Source organism: Dipodomys merriami, unplaced genomic scaffold (assembly GCF_024711535.1).
Source record: "Dipodomys merriami isolate MVZ:Mamm:240054 unplaced genomic scaffold, mDipMer1.0.p SCAF_49, whole genome shotgun sequence".
NCBI classification, from domain to species: domain Eukaryota; kingdom Metazoa; phylum Chordata; class Mammalia; order Rodentia; family Heteromyidae; genus Dipodomys; species Dipodomys merriami.
Window position 1 is genome coordinate 9,473,159 of NW_027206057.1, and position 17,303 is coordinate 9,490,461.

Consider the following 17,303-nt stretch of genomic DNA (forward strand, 5'->3'; position numbering starts at 1 on the left):
CTACTGCACCTACCATGTATGTCTTTTGTCACAGTGTATCTGACAGTACCAGCCTCATAGCTGATTTCCAGTAAAGTACATTCAGTTGTAAAAATGAATCTCATCAATAAGCAATAATAAAATTTCAGTAACAAAGCATTAGAATTTTCCTAGCTTCCCAGAGGTCTTGCGCACATTCTCATGTGAGTACATGAGCACGGATTATAAGGCTAGTATTCCAGGGTCCTTTGAATGACTGGATTTAGAGACGTGATTGTTCTTATAAATGAAGAAAAGAGGTGTCTGTGGCTGCAAAGGGAACTCTCAAATTAACTCCAAATGTAAGTGTTCATTTGAAGAAGAATACAAGGGAGACAAATAACAAATATCAGAGAGAGATAATACCATTAGAATCACGCTAGGAAGCCTAGAGCCTAAGGTAAGCTTTAGTTTGTAAAAATATTTCAGAAACAACAAAAGATACTTAAAAAAACTCCCAAGAAACAGTCATACAGAAAATAAAGTTGGCAAAATAAGTGAGATATATGAAACTGGAATATTGGTGATGTTGAGTCTATGTTAGATATCTTAATATGACATTGTTATACTGTCAAGACCAGAAAACTTTCTATCAAATTTTTATTATAGGATTTTGTTTCACCCTTATGGAAAAACAAATGAGAGACAGAGAAGACCTCTGATAAGGAAAATAGAGGAGTATTCATCTCTTCTTAATCTTGCCTTTTAATCAAGGATACTGATTTCCTGCCCAGGAAGGACAGAACAAAGTGAGTAAATGATTGGGGCCCCAGGATTGCAATATGAGGTTGATCCTTAATCCCTCATCATGCATCTGGGGCTCCTGATCCAGGTTGTTTTCTCAGGCCTCACATACCTTCAACTATTCCACTGCCTGTTTCTGCCCCCATCTTGGAGGCGTCTGGGGGTGGTGGTGGGGAAAGGGCAGTGTGGAGATTTCAGACAGAAAATGCCCAACTGGGAAATCACAAAAAGGGAGAGCACAAAATCCCAGTGGAATTCTTGAATTTATCATGAACACTTAGAACAAGAAGTGCTAATCATGAGGAACCAAGAAGTTGAGGTTGAAGAAGCACCTGCTTAGATAAGTTGAACACTGAAGATGCTTTCTGTGAAAGCTAGATTGACTTACAACGATTTGACAAAAGGTATCTGTACTTCTTGGTGACAGTTTCTTTAAATTTTGCTTCAAATAGTAGGCTATAAAATCGTTTCTTCACAAAGCCATTAGTCCTTGAGGTATATCTGGCCCTGTCTGCAGGCTGCCTCTTTTCATAACCATTTTAGATTATTCCAGTCACAGACAGCTCAAAGGAAATCATTGCTTTTTTAGAGTGTGCCTCTGATGTTTGGGCTGGGCCTGACTTGATCCCAGTTTTTATTTGAAGCTTTCACACAACACGTGTCTTAAGACTAAGTTCTAGTGCCTCCCATGCCTCATGGGAAGCTCAGGGTGAAGACTGAGTAAGGAAAGATGGCAAGAGGACCTTGTTTCCCCTGCTGCAATTCTGGAGTTACAAAGCGCTCACTCAGAGGTCCCTGCCATCCTGAGTGGATCAGTCTCCTCTTCATCATCTTCATTGTGTGGCCACTCTGAATATATCCAAATACATTTTGGGGCAAGAGTACTGCCCAAAAAACTGTTCTTGCTCTTTGAAGATACTAGCTATAAAAGGAGATAGGAAGTTAAGGAAATGGTGAGAAGGAATAAAGAAAATAATTTGGGGAAGAGTATTTCGCCGTGACTTGAAAAGTAGGGGGAGCAAAATAGAAAACCTTAGAAGACATTGTTCTTCCCATTGATCCTTTTCCTTGCCTCTTGGGTTTTCTTTTTAATCAAGTCCTCTTTGCATTTATGATACTAGTTCTTGTGAATACTAAGATGTCTCAATTGAAATGACCCCTCTAAATGATTTTTAAATTATTCCCTTACGCACATTGAATCAAAACAGTAGTACTCAACTTTCATCTGAATGAATGCCTGTTTCAGAGTAACTAGCCTTGCATTTAATCTGATCTGGAACTCTTGTGTTAACATAGAAACCTTCATTCTGTCTAGAAGACAGAGACATTGATCCTGTCTTGCAGGTCTATTGTGAGGACTTTGTGAAATAGATAATAGATAATCACTCAGTGTGGTCCCTGAAGGTGACTTTATTTGGTTTGTTTACTGCTGTATCTCCAGCACCTACTACAATATCCAGAAGAGAGCAGGTGCTCAATTGAATAGTGAGTAAGTGATTGTCATCCATAGATCAGAGCTATTATAAATGCATGACAAGCTGTCAAACAGCAAGGAGCTGATTATTCAGAGTTCTGAAGAAGAATCATATGCCATAGCTAACTTCATCATTTCCCACTATGCAGTGTGGCTTCGGGAACTTTCAGACACCAGTAATCTGTGACCATGATGTGTCTTTATAGTATTTCCTCAGTTTCATCCCCAGGTTCTCCAGGAAATGTCTGAGAATGATCTCATCCTAAATACTCATGTATTTTTTGAAATGAAACATGAACCCAAGTTAAGCCTTGCTTGTAGTCACTCAGAAATAGATAAATACCTAGATATAGTTTCAAAGACATTTTAATATATGTATTATTGTAAAGATACTGTACAGAGAGGTTACAGTTACATGAGTAAAGTAATGAGCACATTTACAATCCAGCATTGTTACCCTCTCCTTTGTTTTTCCCCTACCATCCTTCCTTCCCCACCTCTTGAACTCCTCCCCTTGCCCCTCCCACCGAAGTTGTAAAGTTCATTTTCAGCATAGTGTCTTGTACATCTCATTGCTACAATGGGTCAACCTGTATCCTTATTTCAACATTTTGTTATTTCCCTTCCCCTCCCCAAATTAGAAAAATGTATATACAGGATGCGGGGCACCAGAAACAAATGCAGTGAAAACAGGGTTTATACCATGGGGGAAAACATACAAAAGAAATAAAAAAAATCACAGTACATCATAAGCACATTAAAAACACACACAGGAACAAAGGAAAAACCTCTTGTGTCCCTATCTTGGGATTCATTTCGCTTAGCATCATCTTATATGGTCTTATGTACATAACTTTTGACCTTTTCTGCTTGTTCTAGACATATACTAGCTGTTGCAAATAATGGGACCTATGTTTCTTTGGGCCTGGCTTACTTCACTTAATATATTTTTTTTCAAACTCTTTCCATTTACTAACAGATGGGGCTGTGTCATTCTTTCTGATGGAGGCATAGAATTCATATATATATATATATATATATATATATATATGTATATATATATATACAAATACATACATATATATATATATATATATCACATTTTCTTGATCCATTCATCTACTGAGGGGCATTTGGGTTGGTTCCATATCTTAGCTATGGTGAATAATGCTGCAATAAACATAGTTTTAGTATGGCCTTGTTTGTGATCATTTGGGTAAATGCCCAAAAGTGGGATTGTTGGGTCATATGTGAGCTCTTATGTGGAGTCTTTTGAGGAACCTCCATACTGCTTTACAGAGTAGTTGAACAAGTTTACACTCCCACTAACAATGCAGTAGGGTTCCCTTTTGCCCACATCCCCTCCAGCATCTGTTGTTACTAGATTTCTTCATTATAGCCATTCTAATTGGGGTGGAATCTCAATGTTATTTTGATTTGCATTTCTTTTATGGCTAGGGAAGTTGAGCATTTCTTCATGTGTCTATTGGCCATTCTTAATTCCTCTTCAGAGAAGTTTCTCTTTAAGTCTTTAGCCCACTTATTAATTGGGCAGTTGTTTCTTTGGGGAATTGCTGTTGGTGGATTTAATTTTTTGAGTTCTTTTTGGCAAAGTAGAAGGGTATAAAATTAACCCTCAGAAATCAATGGCTTTTCTGTATGTCAATAACAAGAAGAGCACAGCTGAAATCAGGAAAGCAACTCCTTTTATAATAGCCCCACAAAAAATAAAATACCTAGGAGTTAACTAAAGAAGTGAAGGACCTCTATAATGAAACTTTAAAACCTGAAAAAGAAAATTAAGGCAGAACCAAGGAAGTAGAAAAACCTCCCATGCTCCTCCTGGATTGGGAGGATTCACATCGTGAAAATGGCTATACTGCCAAAGGCTATCTACAAATTCAGTACGATACCTATCAATATCCCAACCTCATTTTTCAAGGAAATAGAAGAAGCAATCCAAAAATTCATATAGAACAGTAAAAGACCCCAAATAGCAAAAACAATCCTTAGCAGAAAGAACAGTGCTGGAGGAATATCAAAGACAAGTGTTTTTTTTTTGGTCAGTTGTGGGGCTTGAACTCTGTGCCTGAGTGCTGTCCCTCAGCTCTTCAGCTCAAGGCTAGTGCTCTACCACTTGAGCTACAGCACCACTCCCAGTTTTCTGATGGTTTATTGGAGATAAGAGTTTCATGGACTTTCTTGTCCGGGGCCAGCTTTGAACTGTGATCCTCAGATCTCAGCCTCCTGAGTAGCTAGGGTTACAGGCATGAGCCACCAGCACCCGGCTTCAAAGACAATTTTTTGAGAGAAGCATGTAGTGAAATGCAAATGTCTTCTCAGTATCTGATCATCTCTTTGTTGAGACTGAGTTTAGTAAATTACATATTAGCTGTTTGGTCATGCTCTAAAGCCAAGTGAAAAATTTTATGTATTTCTTTGTTTGTCACAGGATCTCTCTGTGTAACCCACAATAACCTTGAACTCACTGTGTAGCCCAGGCTGGCTTCACACTTGAGATCCTGATGCCTCAGCCTTCCAAGTACTGGAATTTTCAGGGCATGTCATACTAAATAAATCTTTTTTCTTTTTTTTTTTTTTTTTTTTTTGGTCATGAGGCCTGAACTCTGGGCCTGGGCACTGTCCCTGAGCTCTTCAGATCAAGGCTAGTGTTCTACCACTTGAGCCACAGTGACACTTCTGGCTTTTTCTGCTTATGTGATGCTGAGGAATTGAACCTAGGGCCTCATGCATGCAAGGCAAGCACTCTATTACTGAGTCACCTTCCCAGCCCCCTAAATAAAATCTTGAATGTAACTTATGAGTTACTTTCCTGGAGCTAAGTGAAACTCAGCTATATAGTTTTTGTCTTAGGCTTCTTTGAATTTAGTCAGAATTAAAGTATGCCTGTGTATATGTGTGTGCATGTGTGTTTTGTTGTTGTTGTTGGCTAAGCTAAGAACAAAAAGGCAAGTTGGATCAAAATTAAATCATTTTTAAAAAGTCATTTCCAGCATTTCATGGAGATAATAGAAAAAAGAAGATAGGTTTTCGATTTATAACCAAAGTGACAGGGATAGGAGGGAGAATTGAGGTGGGATGGTAATGAGGAGGAGATGCTCCTATTTGCTAAAAAACAAAACAAAACAACAACTACTACTACTACAGAAAAACAAGTAAGGGAGATGCCTCTTTCTTCCAAGACAAGTGTGTAATTGAAGCCACACCACCTAATACCTCCTGCTAAGCTGACTTCTGATATCATCTAATTACTTACTACCTGCTAATCTTTTCTCCCTGCAAGAGCCAATCTTAAAACTACACTGCATTACAAACTAACTAAATACATTCCATCTAATAGAAACATAATAATTCTTTGATAAATTATTTGCTAGCTGACTTGTAGGCCCAAAGCAGGTAGATTTTCTTTGTTACTTCACGCACAACTCCTTATTTTTTCTACAGAGGTTTCACTTCTAAACTTCCTTTTACCTGAAATATCATTCCCATCATTGCTAGTACCTATAGGCAAAAAGAGAACCTTGTTTTCCAAACTGTCTCTGATTAAACCCACCTAAACGAAACCATCTCAACCCTTTCAGAAGTTATAGTCATGTTTGAATGATTCATTTACTATTCTGCTGCATTCCTCTTTCTTCTGGTCTGATACCTCCATCCCACACAATATATACCCTCCCTTCACAAGTAGTCTCAATAGTGTCAAGCTTTTGAGAAGCAAAAGACATGTTTCACAACTGGGCAATGAAATTGTTAGCATTATTTACAAAAACCAGAATCCAAACCCAGACAGCCCTGATTGCTTGTCTCTGTAAATCGACCCAAAATGGTTACAAATAGAATCAGGGCTCTAAGAGATGGATCTATTTCATCAAACAGGTGATCAAAATCTAATATATTTGTACCTCAATTTTGCTTTAAGGTAGATTGAATGACTAGCAGAAAAATCTTCCAATGGGAAATAATACACGGTATCATATTTAGTTGAGAGGCCTGTACAATATTTGAGCTACTATACAAAAACAATTTTGATTCATTCAATCTTTAGAAAAATGATTTGGAAGAGACTAAACTACATATTGCTACAGCTTGTAGACATATCATAAGCATCTGGTACTTTCTGAATTTTCCCCAGTGAGAGTTGAGCCACAGGGCAATCTGGAGCTCAGTAAAATTAGAGAACTTGGTATATGTATGTAGAGCTTTTGTGCTGTAAATTAAAGGGATAAGAAAGGCCCTAAAAAAAGATTTTTCAAAGAGTTTTCAAAGTACAATAGATTTCAACTGCTACACAATTACCTGTCTGTACTGGGGTTACCTGGTTGTATACTGGCAAGGTTAGTGGTCAAATATATAGAACAGGTAATTTTCATCTTTCTTATTTGGATAGAAGTGTAGGCTTTAGTGACTTGGTTACCCTGGGTACAAGTCTTGTGTTAAAAAGAAGTAAAATCCGTGGCGGATGTTAGAAAATTGAAGGGCTCAGTGTCCTGGGTAGGGGAGGGAGGGAGCCACACCCTCCATCACTGAGAGCTACAGAGACAGAGCTAGAGCAGCATTTCACAGTGCTCCTCCCAATGTGTCATTTAAAGAAATAACCTAGCCAGAGTATTAAAAACTGGCAAATAAATTATTGAAACCCCATTGCTCACAGGAAAGGAATAAAATGAGAGAATGTATATTCTCTTCCCACAGGTCTTTATCGAACGCTTGTTACAGGCATTGTACTCAATACTTTGAAAGAGAAAGGAAGAATGGAATTTATCAGAAAGACTTTTAAGAGGAAGGGATTGTTTTTGTCAGTCAATTATATCTGTCGTATATTTGGAGCATTTTCAAAAATATCTATTAATTACCCCATTACAGCATGTCAAGTGTTTGTGTGTGTGTGTGTGTGTGTGTGTGTGTGCGTGTGTGTGTGTGTGTGTGTGTGTGTGTGTCCGCCGTGTCTGCGAACTCTCAGATGCGCCCATGCTACTGCTAGACCTTGAACTCAAGCCTCAAGTTCTCACTTAGCTTTTCTGCTCATAGCTGGCACTCTGCCTCTTGAACCATACCTCCAATCTGCATTTTGCTAGTTAATTGGAGATAAGTGCCTTACACACTTATCTGCCCAGCCTAGCTTCAAACTTCAGACCTCCTGAGTAGCTAAAATTACAGGCATGAGCCACTGACTTCTAGCTCTGTTATTATAATTAGAAATTGAAAGGAAGTTTGGTTAAATAGTAAATATGGCCTCTGAAATTTGGAGCATATTAAAAATCATCAAGATGAATTACTATATTAGAATGAATTCCACTGATACACAATTATATTAATTCCTATATCTACCATAACACATTTGCCTGAAATTAGAATGTATAGAAAGTTTAGTAATTTTTAATTTTTTTCCTACTTAGCTCCAAGATGGTACTTGAACATTGCTCTCCCTGTATGAGCGATATTTATTGTCTTTGAAAGATAAATACCTTAGCTATGAACATAGATACTAAAGCCCTGATCACATCTTGGTTTCCTCAAGGCAGACCCAAAGCCCAGCATGGTCCATGGTGAAAAGATATTGCAGTAGTAGCTTTGCTTCTGCTTGCAGTGGAGTTTGAAAGACATGGAAAATAAATGAGCCTGTGGTCATAGACAGAACTCTCTGCTTTCATATCCTCCTTAGCATGCCTCAGGGCCTGCCACATCAGTTATAGCCTCAGTGAGGGATGGGGAGTGGAACCACATGAAGGCGGTTTATGATCAGGTCAATCAGCTTTCAAGGGCCAGTTCCATCACTAGCTCAGTATATGGTCCTGACCTTGTAAGCCTCAGATTCTCACCTGTGAATTGAGGATGGGGGAAAACTAATGCCTAATGCGTAGGGTATGGAGAATCCACTCTATCCTTTTATAGTGCTTTTATAGTGTGTACTGTATGCTGGCACTCTTGTAATCACTTTACAAACACAATTCAATTGTACCACCACCCTACAAGGTAGCTACTGTTACTGTCCACAAGTTACTGATGAGGAAATGGAGGCATTAGGAAGTAACCTGCCTCAGATCCCCCGACTGACAAGAACAGAAGTCTTGTAAAATGTCTTATTATTTTTTAGCATAAGAATCTGTATAGCAGAAATAGATAGTTTTTTGTTTTTGTTTTTGTTTTTTCTCTGTGATGGTGATAGAGACCTTTCCATACAGACTTTTCTGACAGTGGCTACTTTGGGACCAAGTGAGGCCAGATCTGAAAGAGTTTCTATGGAGTCTGAGAAGCTGTAGAACATCATAGTTTTCCAAAAAACAACAAAAAAAAAAAACCTCAGCAAACTGGCAGAATATATAGAAGCAACTCATTTGTAGATAGAGCAGATCTGACAGGCAAGAAGTCCTTTCAGCTCTGACTCTACCCCAACCCAGGATCCCCATGTAAACCTTTCACTGAAGACTAAACAATCTACATTGAGGCAGCTTTTTTCCTCTGGGTGAGAGAGTGTCTCCCTAATAGACTACATATTTCTAATGGTTTGTATGTCCTCATTGAGTACAGAATTAGCTACTAGATGCTTTCACTTGGGTCTAGAATCAGGAACAGGCTTTAGAACTGAATCACTTCAGGAAGCAGTGCCAGAAATGTTTGTTAATTGATTAATATGTCAGTACTAGTGTCACTGGAAGACGAGAAGCCCTTAGCAGACAACCATACCCAGAAATTGACCTTTGGAATGATGGCTGCAGTCCCAGCCTGTACCGTCTTGCAGCTTCTACAGCAGTCAGAGTAAAGGTTACAAGTTCAGTTTTAACAGCTTTGCCTTCCCCAGGGTAAGAAGATCGAAGAACTGGACATTCACTAATGAAAGCCTAAAGGCAAAAACACTGAGCAGTTTTATAAAAAAAAAAAAAAATACCACCACCAACAAAAATACAGGAAACCATCAGGAAGTGAGGTGCTGAATTTCAGGTGGGTGCTGCCACCAGTCCCTTCTGATTACTCAGCCACACCCAAGATCCTGCCACAACCCAGCTTCTGGCTCCACCTGCGTCACTATCACAAAGACTTTCTGGTCACAGTAAGAGCAAGGTGATAAAGGTTAGGCTACTTGGGTAACAGAGTGTATCCGGCTGTGGAGAAAGCCAGTGGTTAGGGACTGTGCACTGGGATCCCTGATCTGGAAACCTTACAGAGTGAGTGTGATGCTGGGGAAGCTTAGGAAAAGTAGATGGATGGGAGCAGAGACATGGTGGGGGACCACACTGGTGAGTTATCTTCTGTTGGAAATCTAGACTATGCCTTAGCCCCCTGGTATTTCCTTCCCTCCTGTATATCCTGAGTAGTCTTCATATACTACTTTATTCAGATGTATTCAGTGACATTTCAAGGAAGTAGGAAGAACCTGACTTTTTGAACTACTTTGAGAAAAATCATTAAATGTTTATTAAGAGAGTTCTGACTTCATACTTTGTTGGACTAGAGGGGTTTTTGAAACTGGAACATGCTCTGAATGGATAATGGGTGTTTATTCAGTGACAACCAAGCCTGCCTCCCAGAGTTAACCATAAACAGGTAAGTTTTGTTGGTAAGGTTTACTTGGGAATTTCTTTACCAATGGACCGTTATCGGGCAGATCCACAATCATATTTTCCTTGGAGATACTATAAAAAAAGTTTAAAAAACATCCAGTCCCACACCCTTTACTAGCCAGCCTGTCTTCATGTGCGTAGTGTCAGAGATAGACTTTCCACCTGTGCAGACCACATCCCAAAGCTACTCTGCCAAGAACCTGAACCAGGTCGTTTCCGACTCTGAATTTTCTCCTCATCTCTTCATTGACTTCCTTCCTTCCTTCCTTCCTTCCTTCCTTCCTTCCTTCCTTCCTTCCTTCCTTCCTTCCTTCCTTCCTTCCTTCCTTCCTTCCTTCCTTCTTCCACCTTTCCTTCCTCCTGTAAGCGTCTTAGGAGCTCAGGAACTAGGAGTTCCAAGTTCAAATCTTTGCTTGGCCACTTAATAGCTGTGGAACTTGAGCTCCTTGCCTCTCCATACTTTTTCTATAAAAAGACAATGATGAGAATACAGGTCTATACTCTACAGAGCTACTAAGAGAATAAAATAAGTTAATACAGAGAAGCACAGAAAAGTGTTTCGGGGGGAAGGGAAAGTGGGAGAAAAGATAACACTGTTCAACTGTGAAATGTACTCTTTACCTTACTTGTGTAACTGTAACCACTCTGTACATCACCTTTACAACAAAATAAAAAAAATTAAAGAAAAGTGCTTTAAAAAGTATGCATTTGGTTAAGGATTAGCTTTAACTACTCGCAGCATTCTCCACCATGCATGGTACATTATCAGTATTAAATGAATACTTTCAAATAATAAGGGGATATGTTGCCTATTTGTAGTAATTACCCATAGTCCGTAGAAAAGAAGGGAAAGAATGAAAAGAAAAGCTTGCAGTTTCTCTCCAGCATTTGGGAAGTGGTGGTCCTGGGTTTTGGTATTCTGGGGTATAAGGAACTAAGTAAAAATGGATTGTCTAAATCCCTTTGGGGTTTGGGATTTTCTCAGCAGGCAGTGGGGTTAGTGGAAGCAAGCCAGTATGATCTTCAGGGAGACAGCCTATTATGGCATGCTTGGAGAGGGTGGAATTTATTCTTCTGAACCTCTTCTCTGCTTCTCAGCTTCACCGGCCACTTCACCTTTCTGAGACATCTCTGAGCATGGGCATATTTTAAAGACATGAGCTTACATCATCGTGTCTTAAAAGAACCAAGTATAATTGAATTGCTGATACAAGTGGGTACTTGTACCAGGCCCAGGTCACAGGCATCTCTATGGAAACACATGTTTGCTTTAAAACCTAGCAATCAAAAGTGGATCTTTATAGAGCCAGTGTCGGGTCACTTTTAGAAAAAGGCATTTATTTATATTCTCCAGTCATCAGAGACCTATGAAATCAAATAATTTCAAATTAAATAGAAAATCCGTGCCATGGATGAATGCTAATGGAGCTTTCCATGCCTGCTCCCCCCTTCCCTGTGCTTGTACTGCCTGAGCTCTGCTGCGTTTATTTTCGCTGTCCTTTGCTCTTTTGCTCCCATTTGCATTCTGCTGCGGTGGGGAAGTGGTTTGGCAGTTTATGCAAAAATGGTTAATCTTCATTCATAAGCATTTGCCAGTACTAAAATGGAAAATTCAAAGTGGACCTGCCATGGGGTATGCTTTGTCCTGCCTGCCATCTCTCTGTATGTACCGCATTCACAATGCAGAGGGGCCTGCCGCCCACATACACCCAGCCCTTATGTGAAGATGTTCTCCCTTAAAGGTCTAAACTTTGTATCAGCACATCTTGCCCCCAGATCTGCTCAAGTGATATTCTAAGTGATTGGAAGCTTTTATCTGCCTCTGAAAGCAAGCTTTTTCAAATAAGTATTGACTGTTAATGACCTGTTTAAATAAAACATTCAATTTTCTTCCCCCCCCCATAAAGCAGTGACATTTCTGAACCAAAGGCTAACCCTTGCTTTTCAAAAGAGGCTGAGCCAAAGCTTTTAAATGTGAACATTTTCTTCCGACATTTGCCCTTAAAATGCTGTTCAGTGAAGTAGTGCTAACGGAGTACATTGAAGAATCTTTGAATAAAAATGCAACCTTGAGATTTATTTTCTCCAAATTAAAAACAGCTAAGTGTCTCCATATAAAATTCAGATTTCAGACACCACTCTCGTTCATTGTTTTTGTGTCCTCACTCCTAATTTATTAAAGCAACTTTCCTCTAAGGGACAAAATGCCACACAAGAGCTTTTATTAAACTATGGGGATTAAAACCACAGAGGAAAAAGAAAAAGAACTAAAGTATTTGGAATATCAGAGACCTCAGTAATTATAAAGCCATGGTTGAGGGAATAGGAAGAGGGCACCCAAACAGAAAAGAAAAGATTCCACAATTGAAATATTCATCAACAGTAAACCTCTTCAACACTAAATTTAGACCCTTTTAGGGTCTTTTTTGTAGGGGAGTAGTGGGATTTGAACTCAGGGCCTTGTACTTGTTCAGCTGGCATTCTACCACTGAAGCTATGTTGCTAACTTGACTTTTTGCTAGCTGTTTTGGAGATAAAGTTTACAAGCCTTTTCTGCCTCAGCCTTGAGCCCTGATCTCAGCATCCCAAGTAACTAGGGTTTTAGGGATGCACCAACTGCACCCAGTACAATCTCAGTCTTATAGAAGGATCACTGTTTCCCTCTTCAGCTGGTATGCAGGTATTACCCCAAAAGTGCCTAGGGCACTGGATGTTTGTTTATTAACTAGCTTAAAGGTGATCTATAGAGAGAGATACCCTAGTACCTCGGAAATAGCATCCATACATTTTTTTAAATTTTTATTTTAAGGTGAAGTTTTAGCTTCCTGCACTATGGGACAGCTAAGTGTTCCCATCAACTCCAAGTCCTTTACGGACTTTCATACCCAAGAGCTATGGAGGACATCAGGTCATTTATTCCTACCTCATACTCCACAGCTAAGAGACCCAGGGTCCATAGGCTGGACAGTGGCCCATCAGGATGAATGGTGCCAGTACAGAGAGGTGTCAGCTTTCTCAGCTTTCCCTGTCAAATCCAATGCCCATTCTCCATCCCCATTTTCTCAGAGCCCTCTGTCTGCAAGGGGCTAACAACTGATAGCAATAAGAGTCTGCAATAAATCAGTCTGATTTTGCACTTTGATCTATGCCCTAAACTAAATAAGGATGCAGATGTCTCTTAACATCATGCTCTGGGAGACAGTTGGACGCCATTTCAGCTGAGAGGCTTTTTGCTGCTTTTCAAATCGTGTCACATTATTGACTTCCTACATACTCTTCCCCTGGGAGGCAGTCATGAGAAAATGTCTCAAAGTCTACATGATTGCTACCACTGTCTAGCTGTATCAAAGTCAGGTGCAAACACATTTCAAATCATTCATAATGAAGAAACAGCTGTAGGAACCCCCCCAAGCAGCATCACAGCACCTAGCAAACACCCCACTAAGCACATATTTCACATTCTCACCCAAAGCAGGCAGCTACAGGGCAACAACCATCTCTTTATAATAAAAGCCCGCCTGCCCATTCCTGAGAAAGGCTAAACCTGAGAAAGTGTTGCTTGTATATAGTTCATTTGCCCTACCTATGTACATCACCTAGTGGCCTAGTGGGCTGAAAAGTTAGGACCCTTATGAGAAACCATATTTCTTTGTTGAGTAAATTCTTCCTTCACTTCATAGGCCATTAGCCTCATGATTTGTTTATGATGGTCTTGAGGAACTATTAGCACAATGATCATGGGCTCCAGTAAACCTACATGGGTTGACTCCTGGCTCTGCCACCTCCTCTGGGACCTAACATGACAAAATGTTTTGTGCCTCACTTTAATAAGTATAGAATGGGGATTATCATAATTTCTACTTCATAAGGTTGTGAGGGTTGAATGAAAAATGTGTGTGTGGAGATCAGAGCACCTGGCACATTGTATCGTCTCCTTAAGCATGTTAATTATAATGAACAGTATATCAGTAAAAGTAAATAGTTAATGATGTTTCATTTATAGGTAAATGACCTCCCATTTACCCACCCAGGCTTCTGTAAGAATATGTTTGTTGTGTGTAGGAGGTAGGATCATGGAAGATGCCCTCATGTTCCCATAAAGGAGACTCTAGAATAGTTCCATAAAGTTGAGCCATTGGGCATCCAGCCACACTGCATTCACCCTAGAGCTCCTGATTCTCTTCGTCTAGTGAGAGGCAAGTTATTTGCATTTTTAAGAACTTCCAGGATGGTACTGAGGCTGTTTCTCTGAGAACCTACTCCAAGAATCACTACTCTAGGGTGGCTCTTCCCAACAGTATGATCTACATATGCAAATTGTTAGTTTTCTAGTAGCTGCATTTAGGAAGTAAAAAGAAACAGATGAAATTAATAATTATATTTTGTTGAGACCATAGTCTCAACATATAGTCAATGTAAAATATTAATGACACAGTTTGAGTTCTTCTTTTTTTGTACTCCACAAAATCCAGAGGCTATTTGACACATCTAGCACAGTCTGCCCCATTCTGGCTCTATAGGAAAAGTGACCTGGTGCCAATCACAACCTTTTCCTCTCCCCAATTGATATTAGGTCCATAAAGCTTTTCAATGTTCCTCAGTTGGTTCTGATGTTAACCAGAAAGTCAACTGGATTCCCCATCCTGTACCAACCTGCTTATTTTCCTACTCACTTTTTTTTCCTACTCTTAAGTTAGAAATTCTGTCTTTATTTCTCTGCCCCTTTTGGCTTACATTGTAGTAATGTATTAAATGCAACCCAAATATGCAGTATTTTTTATGATTTTTATATCTCAGGGGACAAATTGTGCCAAAAATGATAATATCATTATTTTGAAGTTCCTCTTCTGTCTTCCCTATGGCTTCCTGAATCCAAATCAGTGATGTAATAACTGAGAACAGGAAAGTGAACCTAAGAGCTGCCATGGTTTCCCAGAAGCAAAAGTGAAACCTTGCTAGCTCCTCTCTCCATAGGAGGGAAAACTGAGAGGAAAGTCATAAAGAGCATTGTTGTAACTTTTCAAGTTTAGTATGATTTAAGGAGAAATATAAATATGTCTTTTTGAACTTGGGAGTTCGGTAATTGATCAAATTGCCATACATGTAAATCTCACTGAATTATATCAATTAGAAATGCTGAAACAAACTTACATGCCAGAATCTCGTAGTCATATTTATCTTTGTTTATAAGCTAATAGATCTTGCCACTGGCATTAAAGCATAGTAAACAACTTCTTTGTTCAGTGAGTAGTTCACTTTGATGTAACTTGGTGCCTGAAGTGACTGGTGATAACTGTTTTTGTGTTGTATTAATTTTACCTGAGAGAAATATAGAAGTGATATATTAAAATGATGACTTTTTTCTTGATGATTGATATCGTTACCTAGCAAGTTTTAACAATTCCCTTGATCTTTGTTTTTCTCTAAGATATATGTAAAAGGTAGAATACTTGCATATATTTGTATGCTATTTCTGAAATCAGAACTAAAATCTTAAGGAAACAAATCTTAGTACACATGTTTTTAAAATGTTGTATAACTACCAGCGCTTATTTTGGGGGGACATCTTGTTTTCATACTGATTAATAGATTGACATGGAATATATATCCATAGATTTAAATATAGTTATGTCACTTAAAAATGTGGACACATCTTGAGAAATATGACATTAGGTGAGTTCATTATTGTGTATACCTCATAGTATATGTGTACACCCCTAGAAGAGATGGCCTATTACATTATAGGCAATATGCCATATACTGTCATGTCTGCAGCCTGGCATTGACCAAAATTTGTATGCAATTCATGACTGTAATTAGGTCTTGGGAATTGATCTGCTCCAATAATAGACTCAAGTGATAATAAGGATTAGAAACTAGGAACTTTCTCAAAATGTCAGAGATCCCTGTACTTTTCTTGCAGATTGCAAGCTCTTGTCATAGTATAGTGAAGGACTGAGCACTGAGCCAAACATGGTAGTCCATGCCTGAAATATCAGCTGTGTAGGAGGCAGACATAGGAAGATTGAAGTTAAAAGCAAGCCCACGCAAAAATGTTTGTGAGACCCATTCCCCTAAACCAAGTAGTCCAGTTGGTCCATACTTGTAATCGCAACTATACAGGAGGATATACTTGTGATCTACGGCAAAGCAAGAACCTATATGAAAAATTAAAAAAAAATGGTTTGGGGAAAAAATGGTTTGGAGGGCATGTCTGAAATGGTAGAGCTCTTGCCTAAGCAAGCACAAGACCCTGAATTCAGTCCTCAGTACTGAACACTCCTCCCCCCCCAAAAAAAAATATGCCTACTGAATCATGTCTCGCACCAAACACATATTAACAGATTTGATGACTAATATGAGGGAATTAGGAAACTGTTGTCCCCAAACATCTGTCACTCACTGTAAGACCTAAAAATGACAACACAAGAGGTTTCTCTGGCTAAGCTAGATGTCTGCAGCTTGAAGGGCTGGGGTTTCTTGTTGCTGAATCCAGGATTTGACACGTGGAATCTGGTAAAACTGTGCTTCCTGGAGGAAAAGTCCATTATGGAGTTCACTGGCCAGATCCAGTTCAGAGCAGAGCCCAGACTCCGTAAAATGGAGTGGCCCAGCACAATTTCATTTTCATAGAGGACAGGGAGGAGTCTGCTCTGAAACATAAGCAACTGAGGCCATATGGGTTCGAGGTAGGCTTAGGGACTCACCCCAGTCAGAAGGTGCAGACACTGAGCAAGTGCAGACACTGTGCTTCACCCTCTCCTGTGTACGGCAGAACCGAACTTAATATCTAACCACCTACACTCCTAATTCTTTAGAAGAAACCAAGTTTTTTATCTGTTTAGATAATAGACCTTCAACTAGTTTCTGTAACTGGAGCCACAGCCAGTTTCCCAACACTCTGTTGTACTCTGGCCAGGATTTGGAAAGGGTGCCGGGATCCTCGTGGGGAGAAGAGCTCTGTAGGCAGCCTTCCACGTGGAAAAGAAATTTGGAACGTGAAATGGACAAAGAACAGCTCCCTACAATTATTTTTATCTTACCTTTGCATCTGAGAAACTCACAATAGCTTGTCTATCCTTGTAGCTGACATCACACACATACACACACACACACACTCTGACTGGTTGATCTTATTGGCATTAATACGAAAGAGTCTTCCTCTGGGTCAAGACTTTTAGGTCAAAGAGAAAGAAGAGGGTGTGTGTGTGTGTGTGTGTGTGTGTGTGTGTGTGTGTGTGTGTGTGTGTGTGTGTGTGTGTGTGTGTGTGTGTGTGTGTGTGTGTGTGTGTGTGTGTGTGTGTGTGTGTGTGTGTGTGTGTGTGTAATAAATGTAGGTCAAAGAGAAAGAGGGTGTGTGTGTGTGTGTGTGTGTGTGTGTGTGTGTGTGTGTGTGTGTTTGTAATAAATGTAGCTTATCATCCAGTGCTGCCATTTAGGTCAAAGAGAAAGAGAAGAGGGTGTGTGTGTGTGTGTGTGTGTGTGTG

At 39.5% G+C, this 17,303-nt stretch overlaps 1 protein-coding gene across 12 annotated transcripts in view; it reads left to right on the forward strand.

Moving 5' to 3' along the window:
* Positions 1–17,303, forward strand: part of Spats2l (spermatogenesis associated serine rich 2 like) — a 167,246-nt gene that overhangs the window by 61,996 nt on the left and 87,947 nt on the right. Inside the window, exons 2-4 of one of the 12 annotated variants that reach the window (XM_069995751.1) lie at positions 628–767; positions 9,057–9,196; positions 9,708–9,799. The exons of 5 other annotated variants lie outside the window; for them this stretch is intronic. In XM_069995751.1, coding sequence (XP_069851852.1) covers positions 9,738–9,799 — 62 coding nt within the window. In that variant the 5' untranslated portion in view covers positions 628–767; positions 9,057–9,196; positions 9,708–9,737. Of the gene's footprint in view, positions 1–627; positions 768–9,056; positions 9,197–9,335; positions 9,421–9,442; positions 9,493–9,707; positions 9,800–17,303 lie in introns of those variants that run through there. 6 more of the 12 variants (XM_069995752.1, XM_069995755.1, XM_069995753.1 and 3 more) reach the window with 6 other exon arrangements.